Raw genomic sequence first — 25,551 nt, forward strand, 5'->3', positions numbered from 1 at the left:
CATGAAAGCCGTGGCATGACTATTGCCACCATCCTGGTCACATGACACAACTAAAGCCACCCACATGGTGCCCGCTGAAAAGCTGTCAAGGCCAAGCTGGAAAAGAGCAAAAACGCAGGATTAAATTGCCACCAGGATTCCCCCAAGCCTGTGCTGCCGAGGAAAGGCAGCAAACTCCTTGAGGCTCATAGCAACGGGCGGGTGTGTGTGGGGGTGTGTGGGGGTGTGAGAGAGACAGACAGACACACACACACGTTTTTCTATGCCAAGGCAGGAAAGCAAGCAAACGGCGGCAGTCCCCACGCAGGCCAAGGGAGGCACACGGCCCTCAGACAAGTGGGCAGCTATAAAAAGCAAGCATTAATCAGAGGCTCCTGGATTCTCAGCGCACAAGACGACAGCTCCCAACAGCCAAGGCCCCCAGCCGGCCCACACACCCACCCCCCCGGATAGCACACTGTTAGATGCCTTCGACATACCTCTCAGCCTGCAAGAGATTACAGACAAGAGACCAGCCCCATAAGCGGGGAGACAAATCTCCATTGTGGGCAGAAGCAATGAGGGGCGAAGAGGGGCGGAGATTGGTTAATCCGCTGTTTGGCTGGTAGATTTAGGGCTGCCACGGGGAACTGAGGACAGGTCTGCTGTGCCTTTAAGAGGTGCACAGGAGAGGGGATTTCAGCAGGTGCAGCTTGTTATGCTGCTGAAATGGGCAGTTCTGTGCACCTCTTTAAAAGGTACACAAGACCGGTCCTCCTTTCCATATGGAAGCCCTAGTGTAGACTCTGCAAAGAATCAACTCCAGGGAAGGAACAGCCAGTTTCCCAAGGCAACTGGTTATTCTAGCCTATGTTATACCGCTGCAACCTGAGCAAAGAGGCACCTTTCTAAAGTGGCAGTTCTCTTTCTTGAGCAGGGGGAGATCAACTGGCATGGGGCGGAGCCACCCTTGTGCGGACGGGTTCAAAGAACCCGGGCCGCCGCCCCTCAGGGGCCACGCCTTGTGCCCCAGCCATGCCCCCTGCATCTGACGCCAGATGCGGGGGCCGTGGTTGAGCTCGCAAAAGGACTGCGCGGCCCCAATTGAGAAAAAGATCGGCCAGCACCACGCTCGCATCGTCGCCGGAACGGGTCTCCCTGCCTTAAAAAGGCACGGAGAGCCGTTCCCGGCCACGCTGCAACGTGGTGCTGGCTGATCTGGCTCCCAAACAGGTCTGCATGGCCCTGTTTGCGAGCTAAACTATGCCCCCTGCATCTGACGTCACACACTAACGTCTGATGCAGGGGGTGGGGCGAGGGGGCCGGTGGCGGCGGCGGGCTGGACACAGGCTGCCACTGGCCTCCCTCCACCACTGCAACTGGCCCTCTCCAGCCCCAGCAGAGCATCCCTCCAGTGGCTGTTGCCTATCTTGGGTTTCTTTTTTAGATTGTGAGCCCTTTGGGGACAGGGAGCCCTGTTATTTCTTTCTTTCTCTGTAAACCACTTTGGGAACCTTGGTTGAAAAGCAGCCTATAAATATTGGTCATTGTCATGGTGATGGATAGATGTTTCTCCTCCAGTCTCTACTGCTGGGGACATCACTTCCTAGTGAAATAAGAGCCTTCCCATCTCTGACAGCTTTTAAAAAGTCTTTAAAGACGCATTTGTTCTCCCAGGCCTTTAATTAATATGTTTTAATGCGGTTTTAAAATATTGTTTTAAAAAATTTAAATTGTTGCAATGTTTTAAACATTTTGTTTTAACTAATGTTTTTATTTTGGTGCAAACAGTCCAAAGACGTAAGTTTTGGGCGGTATAAAAATATGTTAAATAAATCAATAAAGTTGGAAAAGAGGTGATAGCACTAACACAAAACACTACTATATTTTATTGATGTCAAGAGGAGTGGATATGAAAACTGGCAGGAATGTTCGCGGAAGATTGCTTCATGCAGAGAGCACAGCTGTTTGTTCCCCTCACCCTGACCCTAACCGACACTAACCCTTTCCTCTGTGCAAAAATGACAATTCTGCCCTAATCATTTGGCGGAGGGGATAAAGATCGGGGGGGGGGGGGCACACACAGAAAGCTGTCAGTGCAACAAATGGATAGCTTTAAAAGAGACTTGGACAAATTTGTGGTGGAAAGGTCCAGTGTTCCCTTTAACAGGGTCTCCCAGATGTTGTTGACCACAACTCCCAGATTCCTCAGCTACAATGGCTTTTGCTTGGGGATTCTGGGAGCTGTAGTCAACAACATCTGGGAATCCCAGATGTTGGGATTCCAGATCCAGAGGGAACACAGAGGGAATCCAGAGGGAACACAGGACAGGTCTGGCAGTGGCTACTGGTTCGAGGGCTACAAGCCACCTCCAGCCTCAGAGGCACAATGCCTCTCAATACCAGTTGCAGGGGAGCAACAGAAGGGGAGGGGACAAGCCCTCCCCTCTTGCCTGTGGGCTTCTCAGAGGCATCTGGTGATGAGCCACTGTGGGGAACAGGATGCGGGACTAGATGAGCTTCCTTGGGCCTGATATAACAGGGCTCTTCTTATGTCCTTTTGCTGGGAATTCAGCCCCCCGCGAGCATGAGCTTTGGGCAGAGCGGAGAGGTATGAGACGGGGCACCTTCCCCTGCTTGCTTACCTTCGTGCCCGGTGACTCACGTGCTGATGCTGCCGTGTTATCAGGGCACTTTCCCACACGGGGCCACTGTGGCTACTCCTATACCAACTCGCAGCCAGGTGCCCTGGGTAGGTAGGGCCAGAGAAGCCATGGTCCGACTCCGTCTCGGCGGCTAGCGAGGAGGCCGAGCTGCCCATGGCTCCCCCCAACCCTGGCTGGGCCGAGGCTTATCCTAGGTTAAGTCCGAGCCAGGAGCACAAGCAGGTGGCCAGAGAGGGCGAGGAGTGGCAGCATGGGCTGGCGGAAAGGAGGCTGGTGCTGGTGGAAAAGAAGAACAAGAACACAAAACAAGGAGGGAAAGGGAAAGAGGAAAGAGAAAAAAAGGAAGAAAGAAATAAGGTATGGTTTCTGCAGTGACATTTCTAAGAGCCTGTTCAAGAGAAATGGTGCTCAGAGTTATCACATAAGAACATAAGAACAGCCCTGCTGGATCAGGCCCAAGGAGGCCCATCTAGTCCAGCATCCTGTTTTACACAGTGACCCGCCAGATGCCGCTGGAAGCCTACAGGCTGGAGTTGAGGGCATGCCGTCTATCCTGCTGTTGCTCCCCTGCAACTGGTATCGAGAGGGATCCTGCCTCTGAGGCTGGATGGAGGTGGCCCACAGCCCTCTAACCAGTAGCCGTTGATAGACCTCTCCTCCATGAAGTTATCCAAACCCCTCTTCAATCCATCCAGGTTGTTGGCTGTCACCACATCTTGGGGCAGAGAATTCCACAAGTGGATTATTTGTTGTGTGAAAAAGTACTTCCGTTTGTTGGTTCTAGATTTCCCAGCAATCAAATTCATGGGATGACCCCTGGTTCTAGTGTTATGGGAGAGGGAGAAGTATCCACTATCCACTTTCTCCACACCATGCATGATTTTATAGACCTCTATCATGTCTCCCCGCAGTCATCTTTTTTCTAAACTAAAAAGCCCCGGGTGTTGTAGCCTTGCCTCATAAGGAAGGTGCTCTAGGCCCCTGACCATCTTGGTTGCCCTCTTCTGTACCTTTTCCAGTTCTACAATGTCCTTTTTAAGATGTGGTGACCAGAATTGGACACAGTACTCCAGGTGTGGCTGCACCATAGTTTTGGATAAGAGCATTATAATATTAGCAGTTTTATTTTCAATCCCCTTCCTAATGATCCCTAGCATGGAATTGACCTTTTTCACAGCTGCCACACATTGAGTCGACACTTTCAACGAGCTGTCCACCACGACCCCAAGATCCCCTTCTTGGTCAGTCACCGACAGCTCAGATCCCATCAGCATATACTTGAAGTTGGGGTTTTTCATCCCAATGTGCATCACTTTACACTTGCCAACACTGAACCGCATTTGCCATTTTGTCGCCCACTCACCCAGTTTGGAGAGATTTGGAGCTCTTCACAATTCGTTTTCGATTTCACTACCCAAAAGAGTTTGGTATCATCTGCAAATTTGGCCACCTCGCTGCTTACCCTTACTTCTATTTATGAATAATTTTTTCCAGACAGTTTAGGTCATCATCTCTTGTCACTGCTATCTGACTCAGTTCTCTAGCCTCCATCCCTGAAAAGCTTGTTTCAGGAACTGAAACTATTGGGGTGCACTTCATTTAAGAAGCCAGTCCACTCAAACTTGGGTGTGTGGGATGCAAGGCCAACAATATTTATCGGCAGTTCTTCCCAAGTTTCAGGGGGCACCCAGACCATACATTTAATGCTAGCCTCCAGCTCAGAAGCTGGGTAACCCACTTGTTTTCAGACTGCCTCCTGTGGTTTCAAGGAAGCTTGTCGGGGATAATTCTATGCAAATCAGGAATACCAGACAACCTTCCCTGAAAGTCAGTTTGCCACACTGTGTGGACTGATTATACCTACACACACACACATACACACACACACACACCCATCTGCAACACACAATAATTGGCAAAGAGGCACCTTTTAAAGTGGTGATTCTCTTTATTTAGCAGGGGGAGAGCAACTGGCCCTCTCCACCCCCAGCACAGGACCTCCAGCAACTGTTGCTGGTGTCTATGTTGTGTTTCTTTTTAGATTTGCCCTTTGGGGACAGGGAGTCATCTTATTTATTTGTTATGTCTCTGTGTAAACTGCCCTGAGTCATTTTTGGAAGGGCAGTATAGAGATTGAATGAATGAATGAATAAAATAAATAAATGCCATTATAACTGGGGATTCTGGGAGTTGAAGTCAACAACACCTGGAAATCCCTCTTAGTGGGAACACTGGTAGTCTCCCATCCAAATGCAAAGCAAGGTGGAGCCTGCTTAGCAAAGGGGACAATTCAAGCTGATTACTGCAGGACCGGCTCTCCGCCCCTTGAGAGCATTGCTGCAAAGAGTCTAGTTCAGCTCACTCTGGTAAGAGTCACACTTAACCCCATTTCAAGCAACTACCACACAGCTCCCAGTTGCTCAAATCACAGGGCAGTGTGCCAGTATCTCTCAAAAGAAGGGCACTGGTGGGGAATTAAACAGGTGTGAGAGGAGAGGCAGGGTCTTAAGCATTGGAGGGAAACCCTTACTAGCTGGATTTGTGTCAGAAGGGAAAAGATCAAGGGAACAATTAGCACAGTCAAACTTTTTTTTTAAAAGGAGAAAAGTACACCATTGTTGAGCTTACTCAATTACCCACCAGATTTAGAGAGAAATGAACTGCAGAAAGCAAAGTATCCATGAAGTAGCTACTTAAGGGGCTTAACGCAAATGCCCAAATAGTGTGAGTTAAATTGCAAGGCTTTCCCGGGCGGGTGGGGACGGGAGAGATTCCCAAGAGACCCTGGTGGATGGTGGATCGCCCAACACTTCAGTCCACCTGACGAGTCCCAGCCCAAAAGGTGGCCAGCACCACGATAGCTTGCATTCAGCGGAGTTTGCCAATCAGGCACAGAGTTCCAGACAATTGCTCCCTCTAGCGCAGTACTGTCTATACCAAGGCTGTTCAACTTTGGACCACCACCACCACCCCCCACCGGTTGTTTCTGGACTACAACACCCATCATCCCCAGCCAAAGTGACCCATAGCCAGGGATGATGGGAGTTGTAGGTCAACATCTGCTGGAGGGCCAAAGTTGAGCAGCCCTGGTCTACACCGAATGGCAGAGGCTTCTTCGAGCTTTCAGGCAGGAGTCTTCCTCAGCCCTACCTGGAGATGCTGCCAGGGAAGGAGACCTTCTGTACCTAAAGAAAATACTCTACCACTGAGTTACAGCCCCATCCACTGGTGAAATTGACAAGGCTTTCCCCTGACGTTGTCAGTTTCGCTGGCCACTGTAGCTCAGTGTATGCTGAATCCACCCAACGGGCAGCGGTTCTCCATGGTTTCAGGCAGGAGTCTTCCCCAGCCCTACCTGGAGATGACATGGATTGGATCCTGGACCTCCAGGTAGGGCTGGGAAAGACTCCTGCCTGCTGCCAATGTAGACAAAACTGACGACTTCTTATCCCCTTTACAAGTAACATACTTCGAACAGAAACAACTGACTGGGGCAAATATCATTTTCATTAAACAACTCCACCTCTGAATATCCTAGTCTAGGTTAAAGTTCTGGGTGCCATGCCTCCCTTGTGCCTGGGATTTGTCCATCCCTGGAGTAGCAACTAAGTCAATGACGGAAATTTATATACTGCTCTTCAACCAAAGTTCTCAAAGCGGTTTACATAGAAAAATAAGTAATACATAAATAAGATGGTCTCCTGTCCCCAAAGGGCTCACAATCTAAAAAAGAAACATAAGATATAGACACTAGCAACAGCCACTGGAGGGGTGCTGTGCTGGGGCTGGATACAGCCAGTTGCTCTCCCCCTGCTAAACACAAGGGAATCACTACTTTGAAAGACGTCGCTTTGCTCAGTTAGCACTCCCTCCTTCACCTCCGCTCCCTCAATTCTGTGCCTCAACGTTTTCTTTTTTAAAAATTACAGAACTGCTCTGCTAAGTGAGCAAGTGAAAACATCTGTAAGCTGGGAACAGCTACTGCAAGGAGGGAACTCCGCGCTCTCTCTCTTTACCGAGACGCAGCTGGGAAGGTATTTGGCCCGTTCCTTTGCAAGGAGGAAACGCAATGAGCACATTGCTTCATCATTCCACTCGCTGGACAAGAATAATCATTTGAGACAATTCAGTCATGCGGGGGGGGATTATTTAAAATAGCCGCCGATTTGTGGACACACACTTTGCAGCGCCAGCAGTCCCCTGGGTGCCCACTGGCACATGGAGGAAATGGTTAGCTGCAATCCTGTTACTACTTGCAGCTGGGGGATAAAGCACTGCATTGAAGGTGATGATTGAAATCATACAGGTGAGCTATTTAAGGTGGGGTCGGCAGAGAGGAGGCAGCAGCACCGTCCTCTCGCCTTTCTGTTTCAGACCACATGAAATTCTTCTTCAGAAGTACCTCCGATTTGGGGTAATGCAAAGGTTCCACACCCTGAAGCCCTATTCAGATAATAGGGCTGTTCTCACAACCGTTAAGTGGGTAGGACAAGCATCCTACTTACCCGTGGGAGCTGCGCTCAAGAGATAAAAGCTAGGTCAGAGGAGAGGGAAGGGGTTGTGTGCGGGGCGGCCATGTTCCCAACATATCACCAAGGCAGGAGGAGACGCCATCCGTTTCAGCACCCGCCTCCCACACAATGACTTTCCCCTCCTCCAATTCAGTAGAGAGCCCCACCCTTTGCTGAGCAGGGTCCACCCTGGTTGTATTTGAATGGGAGCCCACACGTGAGCACTGTAAGATATTCCCCTTAGAGCAGGGCCTGCTCAACTTAGGCCCCCCAGCTGTTTTTGAACTACAGCTCCCATAATCCCCAGTCACAATGGCCAATAGACAAGGATTATGGGAATTGTAGGCCAACATCTTCCGGACAGCTGAAGTTGAGCAGCCCTGCCTTAGGGGATGGGGCCGCTCTGGGAAGAGCATCCGCATGCTGGCCTCTCCAAGATAGGGCTGAGAGAGATTCCTCCTGCAACCTTGGAGAAGCCGCTGCCAGTCTGGGTAGACAATACTGAGCTAGATGGACCAATGGTCGAACTCAGTATATGGCAGCTGCCTATGTTCCTCTGTCTGGCTGTTTCCCTAAACTTTATGGTTTAACTTAAACTTTATGGTTTAGTTTCCCTAAACTTTATGGTTGCTGTTACTGCTGTTTAATTGGTTTTTAAAAACTGTTTAATGTTTTGTTTTATTGTATATTCTGTAAAGCGCCATGAGACATTTGCATGAGGCAGTATATAAGTGTAACACATAGATAAATATGCAGAGGTAGTTATTGAATAAAACCTTTATTTGTCCCAGGCAACCCTGTTTCTGCTCTAAGTACGTTCCTTGTAAGGGGAAGCCCATTTACACCCACCCTCCAGAATGGAAACTGCTAATCCTGGTAATTTCATCAAGCGTCCATTGTCTGGCTCCCGAATCCAAAGAAAATTGGTCAAGTCCTGGACTGAACAATGCTAGACACGATCTAGGCGCAGGGCTGCACTGCCAGACAGACACAGCTCCAACAAGCTCTTCCAAGACACTCTCACAATCCACTCCACACCCGGCACAAGTTTGAAAGACAGAGCAAGTCACCCTTCTTTTAAGAAGCGGGGGGGGGGGGGGCGCAGAACAGCTGTGCGAGTTTGAAGTTCTGCCAGTTCGGCTGAGTGAGACGCGCCAGGCCGGCCAGAATGCAAGAGGCAGACGGCAGCGTCGCTCCTGACTTCCTTGTTGCAAAGAGGAAGTCAGAATTCACCCCTGGGAGTACAACTGTTTTGCAGGAGAGGGGACGGCAGAAATCCTGTGCTGACGTTGCTCAGAAAAGCGCCACCGAGGAGAGAGCTGGGTGCAGGAGATGATCTATAAATAGGTGCAGGCAGGATAACCCAGCTAAGCTGCAAGCCTGGGACACGGTGCAGAAGCACAGGGCCAGTTCTCAGGCCACGTGCCCTGCAGAATCCGACTGGTCATCAAGACAAAAGGTATTGTGTAGGAGCTCCGGGCTCAGAAAGCATCGAGGGCCCAGGCAGCCTCTGCATCACCCAACGAGCCCAGCCTGCCTAGAGCAGGAAGCGGGGTGGTCCCACCCCTAAGGTCCAGGCAGAGGCAGGCAACCTTGGGTCTCCGCCAGCAGTGTTCCCTGTAACAGGGAGTCCCAGATGTTGCTGACCCAAACTCTCCATCATCCTCAGCCCTTCTGGCTGGGAAGGCTGCTGGGAGCTGTAGCTCAGCAACAGCTGGAGTGCCAAAGGTTGCCTGCCCCAGGTTTACTTCTGCTTGCACGCAGAAGGTTGCAAGTTCCTTCCCTGGCAGCATCTCCAAGCTAGGGCTGAGAGAGACTCCTGCCTGCAACCCTGGAGAAGCCGCTGCCAGTCTGGGTGGACAATATTGAGCTAGATGGACCACGGGTCTGACTCGCAAGGAGGCAGCTTCCTAAGACAGGCTGCCTTTCATTAAAGTGGTTCAGCACATGACCGGAAGCAGGAACACCCGATCCAGCGCTGTATGCTTGAAGACACAGGTTCACAGTCCAAGTCCACATGGTTGGTGAAGACCTAATGCAGCCTATCCCTTCCACATATAAATCCTCACTCCCACTAGCCTGAGCTTACTCTGAACCAGGACTTGATCAAAAAGAACAAACTCGGATTAGTTTCCCCCACTATTAACAGCGTGATGGACACCATCCTTCACCATGGCGAATGCCCCTGCAGGAAGGGAGCACACAGACTCACAGCCCAAATGCATTGCCATATTTACAAGACAGTACATACCATATTTACCCAAATAGAAGATGACTCTGAATTTAAGATGACCCCATTTTTTAAAAATACTGCTTAAATACTGGTTATAACTATATTTCCACAAAAGGAAGAGGCCTCCAAGTTTAAAACGACCCCTTGATTTCTAACATCAAATAACAGATTCAGGTAAATATGGTAATATATCTGCCCTGGCTGACTCTCTCAGCTTCCTTTCCTCATCTATAGAACGGGAATATAGACAGGTACCTCTTGGGTAAAACATATATACTGTTTTTATAGTTTTGATTTTAATTTAATGGTTTTACTTGGTTTTATTCTGTTGTAAACCGCCCTGAGCCATTTCGGAAGGGCAGTATATAAAGCGAATAAATAATAAATAATACATACAAGTTAAGTAGGAAACATGTAACTCTTTACATGCCAGAGGGATGCTAGTAAGGGGTGCCCCCCCCCCAATCATTTCCAAATAACTATGCCTACACCTAATGGCTCAGTGGGGAAATGACCTGACCAGCAAGCTAGAGGTTACCAGTTAGAATCCCCGCTGGTATATTTCCCAGACTATAGGGAACACCTCTATTGGGCAGCAGCGATAATAGGAAGATGCTGAAAGGCATCGTCTCATACTGTGTGGGAGGAGGCAATGGTCAACCCCTCCTGTATTCTACCAAAGACAACCACAGGGCTCTGTGGTCGCCACGAGTTGACACCGACTCGAGGACACTTTACTTGGGAACACAAGCTCAAAGCAGCACTGGCCCAGGTGATGTTTTAATCACAACCCACCCGCCATCAAAAAAGAAAACCAACAGGTAGAGTAACAGGAATTCTAAGTAATTACATGCCTGCCTCCCTGCAGTTTGTGCCTTGATTTATTGTTTGCACAGGTCTGAGAAGATGAAAAGTGCCCAAAACAGTGTCGAGCATTACTCAAAGTCCTGGGTTCGGTTCAGTGGCTTGTGAAATTTGTGGGGATTCAGCCCACGCAAAGGTTCACAGCAGTACATTGAGATCTTCTCAATATTTAACCAGCAATAATGGGAAATGCAAGAGAAAGAGGGGGAAAAACAACTGGATAACCTATTTGCATTTAGAGGGAGGGCAGAATTAACACCACCCCTTCCCCCTTTCCTATGCAAATAAATAAATCACTGCTTGAGTTAATCTAATTTGGGAGACCGGGTGCTGGAGCAATAACAATGGGGGGAAAAGACAAATGGGGGATTTAACTAATAGAAACAAATAGTTAAGCACCTATTTTGCTTCCTTCTGTGGTTTTAACACATAATTAGTACATTTCAAGTGTTACAGTTAATTACGCCTGCAAGAGTATTTCGAGAACAAATAAACTGATCTATTATGAAGCAATTTAGTCCTTCCTATTCTCTCAGCCATTTCCTCCCCCTCTCCCTGACTTCCTTCCCCACGCAAGCACTTACAGCAGACAAGGAGAAAGGAGCCGGGCGAGAAAGTTTCCCCGTCCCATACAGGGGTCTCTTCCTTCCTAGTCCCAGAAAAGCATCGGCGACAGGAACGGATGTGCTCCCCTCCTCTCCCGAGTGCTGTGGGGGCCACCGCGACCACCCTGCTGGTTCCAGTTCGCACACACAACACGGTTTGCTCGAAGCAAGGCAGGCAGAAAAGGGCTCAGGGGAGCTGGTCTTGCTCGGCCCGGCGTTGCATTAGATCAGCTTACGGGCACCTGTGGCACAAATGCACGGCAGGGATTGCTGATCCGGTAGTTGCCAAGAGAAGACGTTCCCCCCCAAGTGGAGAGAGAGGAGTTTCCTTTCACGGTGGTGCACGACAAGAAGGCGGAACAGCATTCCCCTCCTCTGAGCCAGCCCAGTCCTGGAAGCCAATCAGCTGGTCTTGCTCCAGGGCCGGAGACAAGCCATCCAGGTAGGGCTGGGAAAGACTCGTGCCCGAAACCTTGGAAAGCTGCTGCCAAGTCAGTGTAGAAGACAACACTGCACTAGCTAGACCAATGGTCTGACTCAGTACAAGGCAACAATTAGTGGGCAACTTCAATTGTGTGGCTCCCTTTAGTCTGCTATTTGTTCTTATTGTAGTTCTGTTTTATTTGACGGTTTTATTCGTAGCATATTGACAGATTTACTGTCTTAAACGCTATGAGGAGAGGCAGGGTATAAATATTTTTAAGGCACGCCAACGACAGCTAGAGGAATGTCTGGGTGATGCCAGTGTGCCCTCTAACAGGGATTCTCAGATGTCGTTGACCTCTCTAATTTTTTTTCTCATCTGTGTGCAGAATGAATTTTGTTCTGGGTGGCAGTATCAAGGCAGTGTGCGCGCACAGGCATTCAGAGTGGGGCCTTCCTGATTCAACCTGAGCGGGATCTAAAATGAACTGAACTGAAGGGACATCCAAAAACATGTGAGTGCATGCACATGCGCACAGCTTAGAGGAAACACTGTTGACTACAACTCCCATAATCCCCAAGCAAAAGCCACTGCAGCTGGGGGTTCTAGGAGTTGTAGTCAACAACATCTGGGAATCCCTGTTAGAGGGAACACTGGGTGATGCCCTAAGAAGACCAAACAAAGGGTGCCTAGCTTGTGCGCACACATGCACAGAGCGTTTCAAGTTGTTGTGCCTGTCAACTGCTGGTAGCGCTTAAGAATTCTCTGGTAATATGGAACACAGTACCTTCACAAACCCAGGAGCAAAATACTCAAGACTGCAATTCTGCACTCACACCACTTGTGCTTCACAAACATCCAAGAAGAGGGGAAATCATACTCAACACAGAAAGAATAATTTTTTAAAAAAAATACAAGTGAGCAAAACAATCTGCCGTTCAAGTATGCTTCAGATTCATACGTTGATCAGCACCAAGGTCAGCTAGCAGCAGATACCTTTGTTTAAAGCATAAGCAAGCAGTGATTGCAGTCTTTTGAGCACAGAGCGGAAGCACAAGAGCTACAACTTCACACCCGCAGACTCACAGCTGAAATGCATCTAAGCCATTTCAGGCGCCCACACAGAGCCCACTCTGGCAGACCCAACTCCACGTGTGGTATGGCGTTGGCTGGGACAGACGCAAGCCAATTCAAAACCACTCTCAACTTGTGTCAGGGGGATCAGCTACACCACGTGGAGGACAAGTCTGCAAGAGCCCCTTAACCCAGGGGCAGTACTCCCTGTAAGAGGGAATCCCAGATGTTGTTGACTACAGCTCCCAGACTCCTTAGCTGCAGTCGGCTTTGGCTGAGGACGCTGGGAGTTGTAGTCAAGAGCATCTGGGATTTTCTGTTAGCGGGAACTCTGCCCAGGGGTTCTTAAAAACTTTGGCCATTGTGGCTGGGGATGATGGGAGTTGGTCCAAGAAGGCCGAAGGCCATCGTGGCTGGGGATTATGGGAGCTGGAGTCCAACACCAACTGGAAACCCAAGCTCGAGAAACCCTGCTTTCTCCAAGACGAACAGCTCCAATGGACACCACCATGCAGATGCAATGACAATGAAGACAGCCCTCTTTGCTGCCATCCTAACATATACCAGGAGCCACCTAATGGCGCAGCGGGGAAACGCTTGACTAACAAGCATAAAGTTGCCGGTTCGAATCCCTGCTGGTGCTATATTGGGCAGCAGCAATATAAGAAGATGCTGAAAGGCATCATCTTACACGGCACAGGAGGCGGCAATGGTCAACCCCTCCTGTATTCTACCAAAAAAAACCCACAGGGCTCTGTGGGCGCCAGGAGTCGAAATCGACTTGACAGCACACTTTACCTTTACCTAACATATACCAGAGCATTCCAGAAGCCTCGCAGCCTGACTCCAGATCAATTCCTCCCATCTCCACCCACGCAGAGGTGCACCAGATTAAAGGAGTCACCAAATCATTGTTTTGTCCAGGACAAGGACCGAGTTAGCCAGCAACCCCTTAATTCTTTTCACCACAAGGGACACCTTTCTGCAGACTATGCAAGAGGCCAAATTTAAAACGCACAGAGCATAACATCACTTTAGTCAGCCAGCAATTACAATTCTCGGTCTTAAAAGCCAGGAGGAGAGCTGCCAATTGAAGACGGAACAGGAAAAGCTGTCAAGAGTGTGTGCCTCCAGGCAAAGCACCAAGAGTGACAGAGACCAGAGAATCTCCCTCGAGAGAGACCCGCCAGTCCCTAGAGCAGGGCTGAACAACTTCGGCCTGCCTGCAAATGCTGGACTACAATTCCCACCACCCCTACTGGCCACTGCAGCTAGGGATGATGGGAGCTGTAGTCCAACAGCAGCTTTAAAGAGCCACGGATGTGCAGATGTTGCTGAACTACAACAAGGCCAGAACAAATAGCTGTAGCAAAGGCGATCTCAACACAGAGAGATAAATGAGCTCACCTTGACTACCATCTCCCCATTCTCTAGAACAGGGATAGGTAACCTGGGCTCTCCAGCTGCTGCTGAACTACAATTCCCATCATCCTCAGCTACAATGTATTATGAGTGGGGATGCTGGGAATTATGGTGTGTACCTGTAGCACCTTGCAACAGAACGGAAAATGAAATCCTCATTAATGTCTATAGAAAAGCAATTGACAGGGTCTCCCCATCCCAAGCAGTCGCAGCCGCTAGTCATTTCAAGGCCCGTTTTTGGTCCTGATTAGTATGCCGGGAGCTTGTTTTTAGCCAAAGCAGCACCAAGATCTAACAACCCAACAGCGATTAAGCAGGAATGAGCGCACAACATTTCCAAACACAAAAAGATGAAGACATGCATGCAAACACAATCAACATGATTTCAATAGGTGCGCCAGGGCTGTGCATGTTTTCTACTTCATTAGCCAATCGTGTATGGATTTTCCAACGGTGGCGTGAACAGAAGTAAGTGTGGGCTGACGCAGTTTGTCTCATTATCATAACAATTTAGGCAGCCCCCATCCACACATATACATGGAGGGAGAGCGGAAACAAGCAGGGCCATGCTTGATAGCCTCTGAAAGGATCTAGCAACAAGTTTTTATGATTTCACCTCATCTACAGAGGTGACCACCAAAAATCATCTTTATAAACATGTTTTTAAGCTGCGGATGCCAGGTATATCATCGGATTGAAAGCTTTCCAGGTGTGCAGCGAAGGTGTCAAAGGGCACCGCAGCTTGACAAGATTCCAGAACACTGTTGACTGTCCCGACATACTCCACAAACCATCTCCCCCTTATCTACAACTGCAATCGCCAAGATCAGCTCCAGTGGTACTCTGAGATAAAACACTCATGCAAGTTCCACACAGAACAGGACACAGAAAGTCAATTCATTTTATCACACCAGGTCACAGTCAAGGAAGCTTGACTTTTGTTCGACACGGCACCTGAACGGACAAAACATTCAGACATCCACTGGTCTGCTTCCAAATACCCTTGCACCACAGAAATGGAAAGAACAGAGACATGACTTGCCCGCACACACAGAGACCAACCCACAGTCTGGGCTCTATAGCCGAGGTTAATGCAAACTATGTTCTGATGCCATGACTGAATTGATTCATAGAGAAAAATTCTTTATGGCTGCTGCTGGCCTTGAAGTAGCGCTTCTAGAAGTGCTTTCCAGGCTGTGTGAAGTTAGCAGCGTGAGGATACTTCTGTCAGGGTCAATCAGAAAAGCATGCTTCATTCAGAAGGGTATATTTTAAGAAGAGGAGTACACAATGCTCTGCTCTCTCCCCCAAATTCGCAATGGCACATGATTCACCTCTTCTTCCCCTCATCACAAGTATCGCTTATTATGCTGGCACATAGTGGTCGGAAAATGACTCGGGTGGAGTGTATTTCCTGTGGCCACGGCCGTCAGCCCCTCTGATTCCAATGGGAAGGTAGATGCAGGAATCCGGCAGAGGGCCCTCCCCTTCCCAGAAGTGTCCTCCCTAAGAGGGATTCCCAGATGTTGCGGACTACAACTCCCATAATCCCCACGTAAAAGCTGCTGCAGCTGAGGATGCTGGGAGTTGTAGTCCACAGCATCTGGGAACCCCTGTTAGAGGGAGAACTGCTTCCCAGTCCAACCAACCCAGCTGTCTCCTCCCTCCTCAAACCTCCTCCCTCCTCAAACCTGTCTGTAGCTCACAACTGGGAAACAGGGTTGCCAACTCTGGCTGACGCTATTGCTGAAGATTCTCTCCCACTATATTTCGTCTAGATTACATATCTAGGAACCTGCCTTACACCCAGTCAGACCGCTGGTCCATTTAGCTCAGTATTGTCCACACTAACCAACTGCAGCTCTCCGGGGATCCAGACGGATCTTTCCCAGGGACTGACCTTCTGCTACAAACCCCTGCTAACTTGGCAAAGAGGCACCTTTAAACGTGGCAATTCTCTTTATTTAGCAGGGGGAGAGTAACTGGCCCTATCCACCCTGAGCACAGGACCTCCAGTGACTGTTGCTGGTGTCTGTCTTATGCTTCTTTTAGATTGTGAACCCTTTGGGGACAGGGAGCCATCTTATTTGTTTGTTATTTCTCTGTGTAAACCGCCCTGAGCCATTTTTGGAAGGGTGGTTTAGAAATCAAAGTAATAATAATAAATAATAGATAATAAAAAATACATGTAAGAGTGCCTTATCCCGAGTTTAGAGTCTTGAGCCAACTACCTCAATACTCTCTACAGAGATTGGCAGCCGACCCCACACCACAAGGTTGCAGATGGGTCTTCCTCAAGCCTTCCTGCAGATACTGCCAGAGATTAGCCTTCCACTGAGCGCCAGCCCTTCGCCTGAAAACCCCCCACTAAAAATGAAGCGAGTGGAAGAACCTAGCAGAGCAGTGTTCCTTGCAAGAGGGGTTTCCCAGATGTTGTGGACTACAACTCCCAGCATCCTTGGCTACAGTGGCCTTTGGCTGGGGATCATAGGAGCTGTAGTCCACAACATCTGGGAATCCCTGTTACAGGGTACCTTGCAGCAGAGCGATAGGCTTCCTTGGCTCTCCAGCGGTTGCTGAACGACAAGCCCCATTATCCACAGCCAAGGTAGCCTTCGCCTGACCTAGACTATGCATACAAGCTACGGAGCGCATTACCTGTGAGCCAAAAGGGAGAAAAGAGCAAGGTCAGCTATACCCCTGCTCCCCCCGCCCCCAACCTTGCACACCCCCAAAATCCCTACACCTGGGAAAGACCCTATTCTTTGTACCATCACCACGAAGACTATTTCTAGCTCTGTTCTTGTCAGACCTCTCCCTACCCCTCCAGACTGCACCAAGTGCAACAGGAAAGGTGTGCTGCAGCGGGAAAGGTGTGCTCCTGATGTGGAGGCTCTGAGCAGTGCCTTATGATCGCTATGGCTTTCAACTTGGGGCTCACCAGCCTGGGGTCTTAGGAGGGGGGGCAGCCAAAAAACGCCAACAGCAGCAACATGGAATGATGACAATAAAATAGGACAAAATAGGATAGGATACCAAGAAAGGGGGAGGGGGGAGATTTGTAGGAGGCAAGTCAGGTCCTGAGTCACACCCCACGCATTAGGGCAAAGGAGGGGAGATCGAACGGGCTTGCTTATCCCCTTCCTCATCTTCACCTTCCTCTTCCTCCTCTCCTTCCTCCTCCTCTTCCTCCTCATCCTCACCTCCTCTCTTTCTTCATCCTCTCCCTGCTGCTCCTCACCTTCCTCTTCCTCCTCTGCTTCTTTCTCCTCCTGCTCTTCCTCCTCCATCCTCCTCACCCTCTTCCTCTTCTTCCTCCTCACCTTCATCCTCCTCCTCTCCTTCCTCCTTCCTCCTCCATCCTCACCTTCCTCCTCCTCCTCTCCCTCCTCCATCCTCACCTTCCTCCTCCTGCTCTTCCTCCTCACCTTCATCCTCCTCCTCTCCCTCCTCCTCCATCCTCACCTTCCTCCTCCTCCTCTCTTTCCTCCTCCCTCCCTCCTCCTCCTCTTCATCCTCACCATCCTGCTCTTCCTCCTCCTCCTCTCCCCGCCCCCCCCGCGCGGGGCCGAGCGGCCAAGCGGGACTCACCCGGGCCCTTCCCGGCCGGCTATGGCTTGCTCCTCCCCGCCTCCGCCGCCGCCGCGGCTGGTGCTGCTGCTGCTGCTGCCGCCTCCTCCGCCCCAGCGGCAGCAGCGCGGCTCCTGGGTCTCCATCCCGCGCTGCCGTGACGCGCCCGGGCTGGGCGGGCGGGGAGGTGGAGAGGCGGGATCCCGCGGCAGAGCCCGGATGTCTCGCGAGGCCCCGCCCGCCACGTGCGCCGCCCGGGCTCGCCTTCCCTCGCCGGAGTCGCGCGGGGCGGGGGAGGCGGGGCCTGGAGCGCGTGCCGGGTGCTGCAGCTGAGGCTGAGCGGCTGCGAAGGCAGCGCGGCGAAGGGGAACAAGAGGCTGCTGCGGGCGAGCTGGTGGAGCGCCTCCATTCTGTGCGGAGGAGAAGCTTGGAGTCCTTGGCGGCCGCGTCTGTGCGAAATAAGAGTCAGCACTTCCCGATGACCTGCACCAGGGGTGGGGAACCTTGGCCCTCCAGCTGTTCCTGAACTAATTGTGGCTGGGGATGATGGGAGTTGTAGTTCAAAAACAGCTGGTGGAGGGCCAAGGTTCCCCACCCCTGACCTACACAGCGAATCCTGCATACAAAAATCCTTGTCTTCATCTTTGTAAACCGCCTAGAGCTTTTGTACTCAGGCGGTATATAAATCAATCAAATAAATAAATGGGCTGGACGCACCAACTTGTGGTTCACCTCATGTTGGGAAGACCACAGGTGGTGGTTGTTGTTATTAATTTACAGTTTATATCCTGCTCTTCCTCGGAGAAGCCCACGGTGGTGTACTACATACTTAAGTTTCTCCTCACAACAACCCTGTGAGGTAGGTTAGGCTGAGAGAGAAGAGACTGGCCCAGAGTCACCCAGCAAGTCTCATGGCTGAATGGGGATTTGAACTCGGGTCTCCCCGATCCTAGTCCAGCACTCTAACCACTACACCATGCTGCCACTACACAACACAGGTTAGGAACCCTGGCGCTGCTTTTTAGGCTGGAATGTTCACAGTGAACATTTAAATAACTTGTAGGGGGTGGGTACTTTTTGTAAGCAATTCTGAGTATCTTACTTGCCTGCCCGGTTGCCTACAGATACCAAATTCTGCAAGAACAGTCCTGCTGTCCCTTAAATCAGTCGAATGCCCTACTTTTTACAGTGGAATATGCTTGGGGACACGTTTAATTTTTTAAAAAAATCTTTTAGCAGAAATTCTGAATCATATTTTAGCTGTTACTGCTTCTGCTTATTGACTGTAATAAAGTGATTTGATTTAGCGATTATTGTTCTCAACGGATTTTTAACGCTCAATAATCAGATCAATAATTCCAAAATGACATCATGCCCAAGAAAAGCAGAAACTCTTAAATTCAAATTAACTATGATTCATATTTATTTATTATACAATAAAATTAATAAGGATTGAAGTTGAAATCCTACAAATTTCAAATGGCTCTTTTCCTTCCCTTTTGCAAGCACACTAACAGAAAGTTCTATTACATATATTTAAACATATATTGTAAACCTAGAAGTGTCATTTACACCAGAGGACTTTGCCCGGTCAATGACAGACCTCACCTACTAGTAATTTTTTTTTTTTTAATGACTGTTTTTTTAAAAAGACTGTTTGGGTGGAGTTCAGTAACAGTATTATTATTATTATTTTACACAGTCAGACAGGAGTTATTGACTGGTTTGTTTTATCCAGACATCGAGTCCTTCCCAAGGACCTGGGATGCCAGAATTTTATTGTCAATGTTGTTGCTGTTGTTATAGATATCGTCGCAGAATATAGGCTGTTCCCAGTAAAGCTGCTTTTTGTAATTGGCTGATGGTGATTTCTGTGGCCCCGATGGTGTTGAGGTGCTCTTCAAGGTCTTTTGGAACTGCACCCAGGGCGCCAATTACCACTGGGATTATTTTGGTCTTTTTCTGCCATAGCCTTTCAATTTCAATTTGTAGATCTTTGTATTTGGTGATTTTTTTTCTATTTCTTTTTCTTCTATTCTGCTATCCCCTGGTTGTTTTATTATTATTATTATTATTATTATTATTATTATTATTATTATTATCCCCTGGTTGTTTATTATTATTATTATTATTATTATTATTATTATTATTATCTCTTGTTTACACAGTCAGACAGGTGTTATTGACTGGTTTATTTTATCCAGACATCGAGTCCTTCCCAAGGACCTGGGATGGGTGAATTTTATTATCAATATTGTTGTTATTATAGATATCCTCGCAGAATATAGGCTGTTCCCAGTAAAGTTGCTTTTTGTAATTGGCTGATGGTGATTTCTGTGGCTCCTATGGGGTTGAGGTGCTCTTCAAGGTCTTTTGTAATTGCACCTCGGGCACCAGTTACTACTGGTATTACTATTATTATTATTTCATTTAATTTTTAAAAAAATTCGATTTCTATACCACCCTTCCAAAAATGGCTCAGGGCGGTTTACACAGAGAAATCATAAATAAATAAGATGGCTCCCAAAGGGCTCACAAACTAAAAAGAAACCTAAGATAGACACCAGCAACAGTCACTGGAGGGATGCTGTGCTGGGGGTGGAGAGGGCCAGTTACTCTCCCCCTGCTAAATAAAGAGAATCACCGCATTAAAAGGTGCCTCTTTGCCAAAGTTAGCAGGGGTCTCCCCATCCCCTTGGTGTCTTTCTTCTAAACTAAAAAGCCTTGCCTGCAACAGCTGGGGGTAGCCGGGTAAGTGGCAGCAGCAGCCCTCCCCACTGGAAGCTCTGCCAGTCTGTTCGGAGCAGTCTTGTTGTTACTGCACATTCACAGCCAAGAGATAAACATGACTCAGAGCCAGGCACGGCCTCCCTTCAAGATCTGCTACCAGCAGCACTCGTGATTCAGCAGATGAGAATGGCTTCCGAAACTCTCTGCTGTGCCAGAGCAAAAACAGAAGGCAGAAACCAGTCTCTACACCCCCACCTTGTGATCTAACCCTGCAGCATTAAGGGACATGTGGGACGTAACCTTTTTGCCTTATACATAGGAACATAGGAAGCTGCCATATACTGAGTCAGACCATTGGTCTATCCAGCTCAGTATTGTCTTCACAGACTGGCAGCAGCTTCTCCAAGGTTACAGGCAGGACTCTCTCTCACTCAGCCCTTTATGCTTTGGTAGTTTGTTGGTTCAATAAAAAAATCTTGTCCTATTTAAAAAAAAAAACAACTTGTCCTATCTTAGAGATGCTGCCAGGGAGGAAACATGGGACCTTCTGCTCTTCCCAGAGCGGCTCCATCCTCTGAGGGGAATATCTTACAGTGCTCACATGAGATCTCCCATTCAAATGCAACCAGGGCGGACCCTGCTTAGGTAAGGGGACAAGTCATGCTTGCTACCACAAGACCAGCTCTCTTCTTGGCAGGAAGTCTCTCAAATTGGCAGCTTGGGAGGACCAACCGGATTTGCTAATTAAGTCAGAACACCCTGCATCAAGTTGTGCAACCTAGGCATATACGAAGCTGCCAGTATGTGAAGTCAATACTGAGCTAGATGGACCCATGGTCTGACTCGATATATGGCAGCTTCCTATGTCTCTGTGATGGAGCCGTAACTCAGTCTGCTTTGCATGTGGCAGGTTTGATCCCTTGCAGCATCTCCAGACTCCTGCCTGAAGCCTCAGAGCCGCTGCCAGTCAGTGTTGACAACACTGAGCTAGATGGACCAATGGTCTGACTCAGTATAAAGCAACTTTTCAATATCATTCAGGAACATCCATACTTAGAGGCAGATTATCTGCTTTGCATGCCGAAAGTCCCAGGTTCATTTCCTGGCAGCATCTCTGGGTAGGGCTGCCTGAAACCTTGGAAAAGTGCTGCCTGTCAGAGTAGACAGTAGTGAGCCAGGTTGACCAATGGTCTGACTCAGTATAAGTATCAAACAAATAACGTAAGGGATCTGAATGGTTGGGAATGTTTTCTACACATTTCACAGCAAAACTCAGCCCTGCAGGGTCAGAATAGCCAGCCTCCATCAACACTATCTCTGCAAGTGACAGCGGAATGCACATCTTAAAAGATCAGGCTTTGTTCTTCCTCAACATTTTCCGTCAACAGGTCCCTGGAAATCCCTCGGCACCATAAATCAGGAAGCAAAATGGTTTGCTTTTGCAATGAGGACACAGAGATTTATGAAATCATTTTGTCTCCCAATACTGTGATGCATCTTTCAACATCTTTAAAAGGCACACCGGTTTTCCTATTGCCTCAGTAAGCCGACGAAGCCGGTCACGAACATTCCCATGTTGCAAACATGAAAACGACTCTGATCAGGACTGAGCAGGATTGTGACCACCACCACCACCACCCCGCCCTTCGAGGTCGATTTAACCACGCTGCTTCACAACTAGCTTTACATCAGTTTGTGACATTTCCCATAGCAGGGTCCTCTGGGGGTTCTGCAAGGGGTTACAGGAGGTAGTTATCGCCACAAAGGAGTCTTCCCTCTTGGCTCAAGCGTCTCAGTATTATCCGTCATTTCCCAGCTCAAATCATTTATTGTGTCCTAATTTTCTACCCGCTGTCCTAGATTTGAGAGGGCTGGTGTCTGTGATGTGGCCTCGGGGTGGTGGAGAGGAACAGAACAGAGCAGGGAGGACACGGATATTTTCATTCTATGTACACTCACACACAAGAAGCAGATCACTGCTCTGAGATTTTTGTTGTTGTTGAAAGGTGCTATGTAATTAGGAAGATAGGAAGCTGTCTTTTATTAAGTCTGGCCACTGGTTCATCTAGCTCAGGTTTTCTTAACCTCGGGTCCCCAAAGGTTGTTGGACTACAACTCCCGTCATCCCCAGGCACAAAGTCCATGGCTGGGGGTGATGGAGGTTGTAGTCCAACAACATCTGGGGACCTCCCACAGTCTGCTTGACCACACCCTCTCCATCTTGTATGACACACACACACACACTCACACACGGGGGCTGCTAACTCCACACCCTCTGGGCTATTTGGCCATGCCCCTTACACCTTCACACCACACAACCCAGGTTGCTTGTCCACGCCCCTGGCCACACCCACAACACCTTGTAGGCCACACCCCTGAAGTGTCTGGCCATGCCAACCTATTTCACACCACACCCTCTGGGCTGCTTGGCCACGCCCCCAACATACTGTAAGCCACACCTTCCAGGCTGTCTGGCCACACCCCCTACATCACGCCACACCCCCAGACTGCTTGATCACACCCCCAACACCTTTGCACTACGGCTACGCCTCCAAGATTCCCTCCCCCGCAATATTCTTAACAATTTCAAGCGGCTCAAATCTCCAGGCTGGCATTTTGAGATGGGTGCTGGTTCTTGTGTCCCCATGCTTCTGGAGAGGGAGCTGGGTTCCGCCGCCAGCCTCTCCTCTTCTCCACTGGAGTTGCAGAAATCTGCATGGGAGGCTGGCAGCCGAGGTCACCGAGAAGGCATCACCACCCACAGGCAGGAAAGTTGCCTCTCAGGCGGAATCAAACCGTCCAGAGCTCCCCTCAGGCTCCATGAGCTGAGCTGTGGGTCCCTCTTCAGGAAGCCTGGGTTTCATCATCTGCAGGGCTCCGCTTGCAGACGCAGTGGCGGGGGTGTGTGTGTGTGGCAGCATGAAGGGCAGAGAGCCCTTGCTTCTGAGGACAGGCCCACGGGCATGACAGCCAGAGAGAGAGAGAGCAGCTCATCCCTAGCAAAATGTCACTGGCTGCAAAAGGAGGCATCTTAAAATCTAAGGATGCTCCCAACAGCACGCGTTCGGAATGAACAAACCTCCGTTCCCCTCAACAACGCGAGGAGTCGAACCTGCAAGGCCAGGGGCTCTCACATCTAGTTGGACTACAACTCCCATAGTTGTGGTGGGGGGGGGTGATGGGAGCTGTAATCTGACAACATCTGGGGGTCTGCCTTTGAGAACCTCTGCGGTAGGCTGTGGGAGGGCCGCATTTGGCTTGGAAGCACAGGAAAACCCACACAAGTCTATATTGATCCAGCCCCTCTGCATTGTCCCTTTCATCAGATCATGCAGCTGCCTTTTACTGAGTCAGACCCTTGTTCCAGCTAGCTCAGGATTGTCTACACTGACTGGCAGCGGCTTCTCCAAGGTGGCAGGCAGGAATCTCTCTCAGCTCCATCTTGGAGATGCTGCCAGGAAGGGAACTTGGAACCTTCTGCTCTTCCCAGAATGGCTCCATCCCCTGAGGGGCATCTCTTCCAGTGCTCACGCTTCTAGTCTCCCATTCATATGCAACCAGGGCAGACCCTGCTTAGCTAAGGGGACAAGTCATGCTTGCTACCACGGGACCAGCTCAGCATCCAGTTTCCCACAGTGGCCCACCAGATGCCCCTGAGAAGCCCACAGGCAAGAGGTGAAGGCCTGCCCTCTCTCCTGCTGTTGCTCGCCCTGCAACTGGTATTGAGAGGCATCGTGCCTTTGAGGCTGGAGGTGGCCTGTAGCCACCAGACTAGTAGCCATTGATAGACCTGTCCTCCACCGATTTGCCTAAGCCCCTTTGAAAGCCACCCAAGTTCTTGGAAAGAGAAGCCAGATACAAACATTTTGAAAGGAAGCAAAAGAATAAGTCAACGAATCTCTCTGTCAAGCTCAGGCCGGGCGGGCGAGTCAAGCAAGAAGCTCAGCCTCAGATGCCGCCTCCCTGCTGCCTTCCCCTTTTATGCCCAGCCGCTTAAAATGTCTAAAACTGAAAGCTCCCGGCATGGGCTGGTTGTCCCCCCAAGGCTCCGATTTGCTCCCATAGCAACCTTCGGATCGTGGCAACAGTGCAGCGAGTCGAGCTCGACGCGAGGCATCTCACAACAGAGTAAGCAGCAAATCTGTGCTGAAAGGCAAATGGAAGGGGGGGAAAGAGGAGAAGGCAGCGACAGATTTCGGAGGTGGAACTTCAGAGCAGAGGTGCACCGAGGTCATTTGGGAGCCTGGACCGAAAGGCCTTTGGAGGCCGTAAATTAAGCATCATCATGCTCGGCCAGGTGACCACACCACCTGGGACAGACTAAAGAGGATTTGGGGGGCCCCGGGGCTGTGAAGACATTGGACTTTAGCCCTGAAGTCCAGGGGTAAGAGCACCTCTGCTTCAAAGTGATTCAAGGAAGGTGTCCAGATCCTACAGGGCCCTCCTCAGGCAGATGCCCAACTTTCAGCCAGCACCAGATCTAGTTCGGAGAACTGGTCCGGTGGCAAAAGGTAAAGTGTGCCGTCGAGTCGGTTTCGACTCCTGGCGACCTCAGAGCGCTGTGGTTGTCTTTGGTAGAATACAGGAGGGGTTAGCAAGCATGACTTGTCCCCTTTGCTAAGCAGGGTCTACACGGGTTGCATTTGAATGGGAGACGACATATGTGAGCAGCACAGCAAGAAATTCCCCTTAGGGGATGGGGCCGCTCTGGGAAGAGCATCTGTATGCGTGCATGCCGAAGGTTCCAAGTTCCTGAGACTCCTGCCTTCAACCTTGGAGAAGCCGCTGCCAGTCTGTGTAGACAATACTGTGCTAGATAGACCAAGGGTCTGACTCAGTATATGGCAGTTTCCTATGTTCCTAACTGTGCCCAGATATCAGTAGGCTGTCTCTAGCGCCTATTTTAACATTCTCCCGTCGGCCCTATTAGAAGGCAGATCGAAAAGCATCTCTGTTTTCCTATTGGTTCCCTAAGCTGTGTTCCAGAACAGGTCTCAGTGAAATACTGCTCTGCCCTCTGCCCCTGGTGGGGGCCGATGCCTTTTCAAAACTGACCCTTGAAAGTGCAGCAGGGAGGAGAGAACGTTCCCAGAAGCGTCCTCGACTCTTATGATTTTTGCAAGCTTTGCCTGAAGTGTGGAGACAGAAGCGCCTTTTAGAGCTTGCAAGAGTCAGATCAGTGGCTAGTCATTCCATGAGCCACAGGCCCACATATTTTGGCCAGCAGAGAGCAGAGGCTCTCTCCTTAGTGGGGACTTATCCACTTGGATCAAGCATTCTTCCAGTTATGGCTAGTTATCTATCTATCTATCTATCTATGTATCATATTTTTATACTGCCCCAGACTCACGTCTCTGGGCAGTTGACAACAAAGCAAACAAACAGAGCAAGTTAAAACATTAGTCAAAATAAATGACAACAGAAAAAACGTAAAACATTAGTTAAAACAAATAAACGACATAGTGAAAGTTCA

The 25,551-nt window shown here is 49.5% G+C and overlaps 1 protein-coding gene across 3 annotated transcripts in view; it reads right to left on the reverse strand.

Annotated features, from left to right (window-relative positions):
* Positions 1–17,704, reverse strand: part of CAPN15 (calpain 15) — an 80,042-nt gene extending 62,338 nt beyond the window's left edge. The window contains exons 1-2 of one of the 3 annotated variants that reach the window (XM_053276894.1): positions 17,370–17,507; positions 2,625–2,921 (exon numbers count right to left, since the gene is read on the reverse strand). In XM_053276894.1, coding sequence (XP_053132869.1) covers positions 2,625–2,800 — 176 coding nt within the window. In that variant the 5' untranslated portion in view covers positions 2,801–2,921; positions 17,370–17,507. Of the gene's footprint in view, positions 1–2,624; positions 2,922–10,837; positions 11,158–17,369 lie in introns of those variants that run through there. The other 2 variants (XM_053276895.1, XM_053276897.1) reach the window with 2 other exon arrangements.
* Between the last annotated feature and the right edge of the window lie 7,847 nt (positions 17,705–25,551).

Source organism: Hemicordylus capensis, chromosome 13 (genome assembly GCF_027244095.1).
Source record: "Hemicordylus capensis ecotype Gifberg chromosome 13, rHemCap1.1.pri, whole genome shotgun sequence".
In the NCBI taxonomy this organism is placed as follows: Eukaryota; Metazoa; Chordata; class Lepidosauria; order Squamata; family Cordylidae; genus Hemicordylus; species Hemicordylus capensis.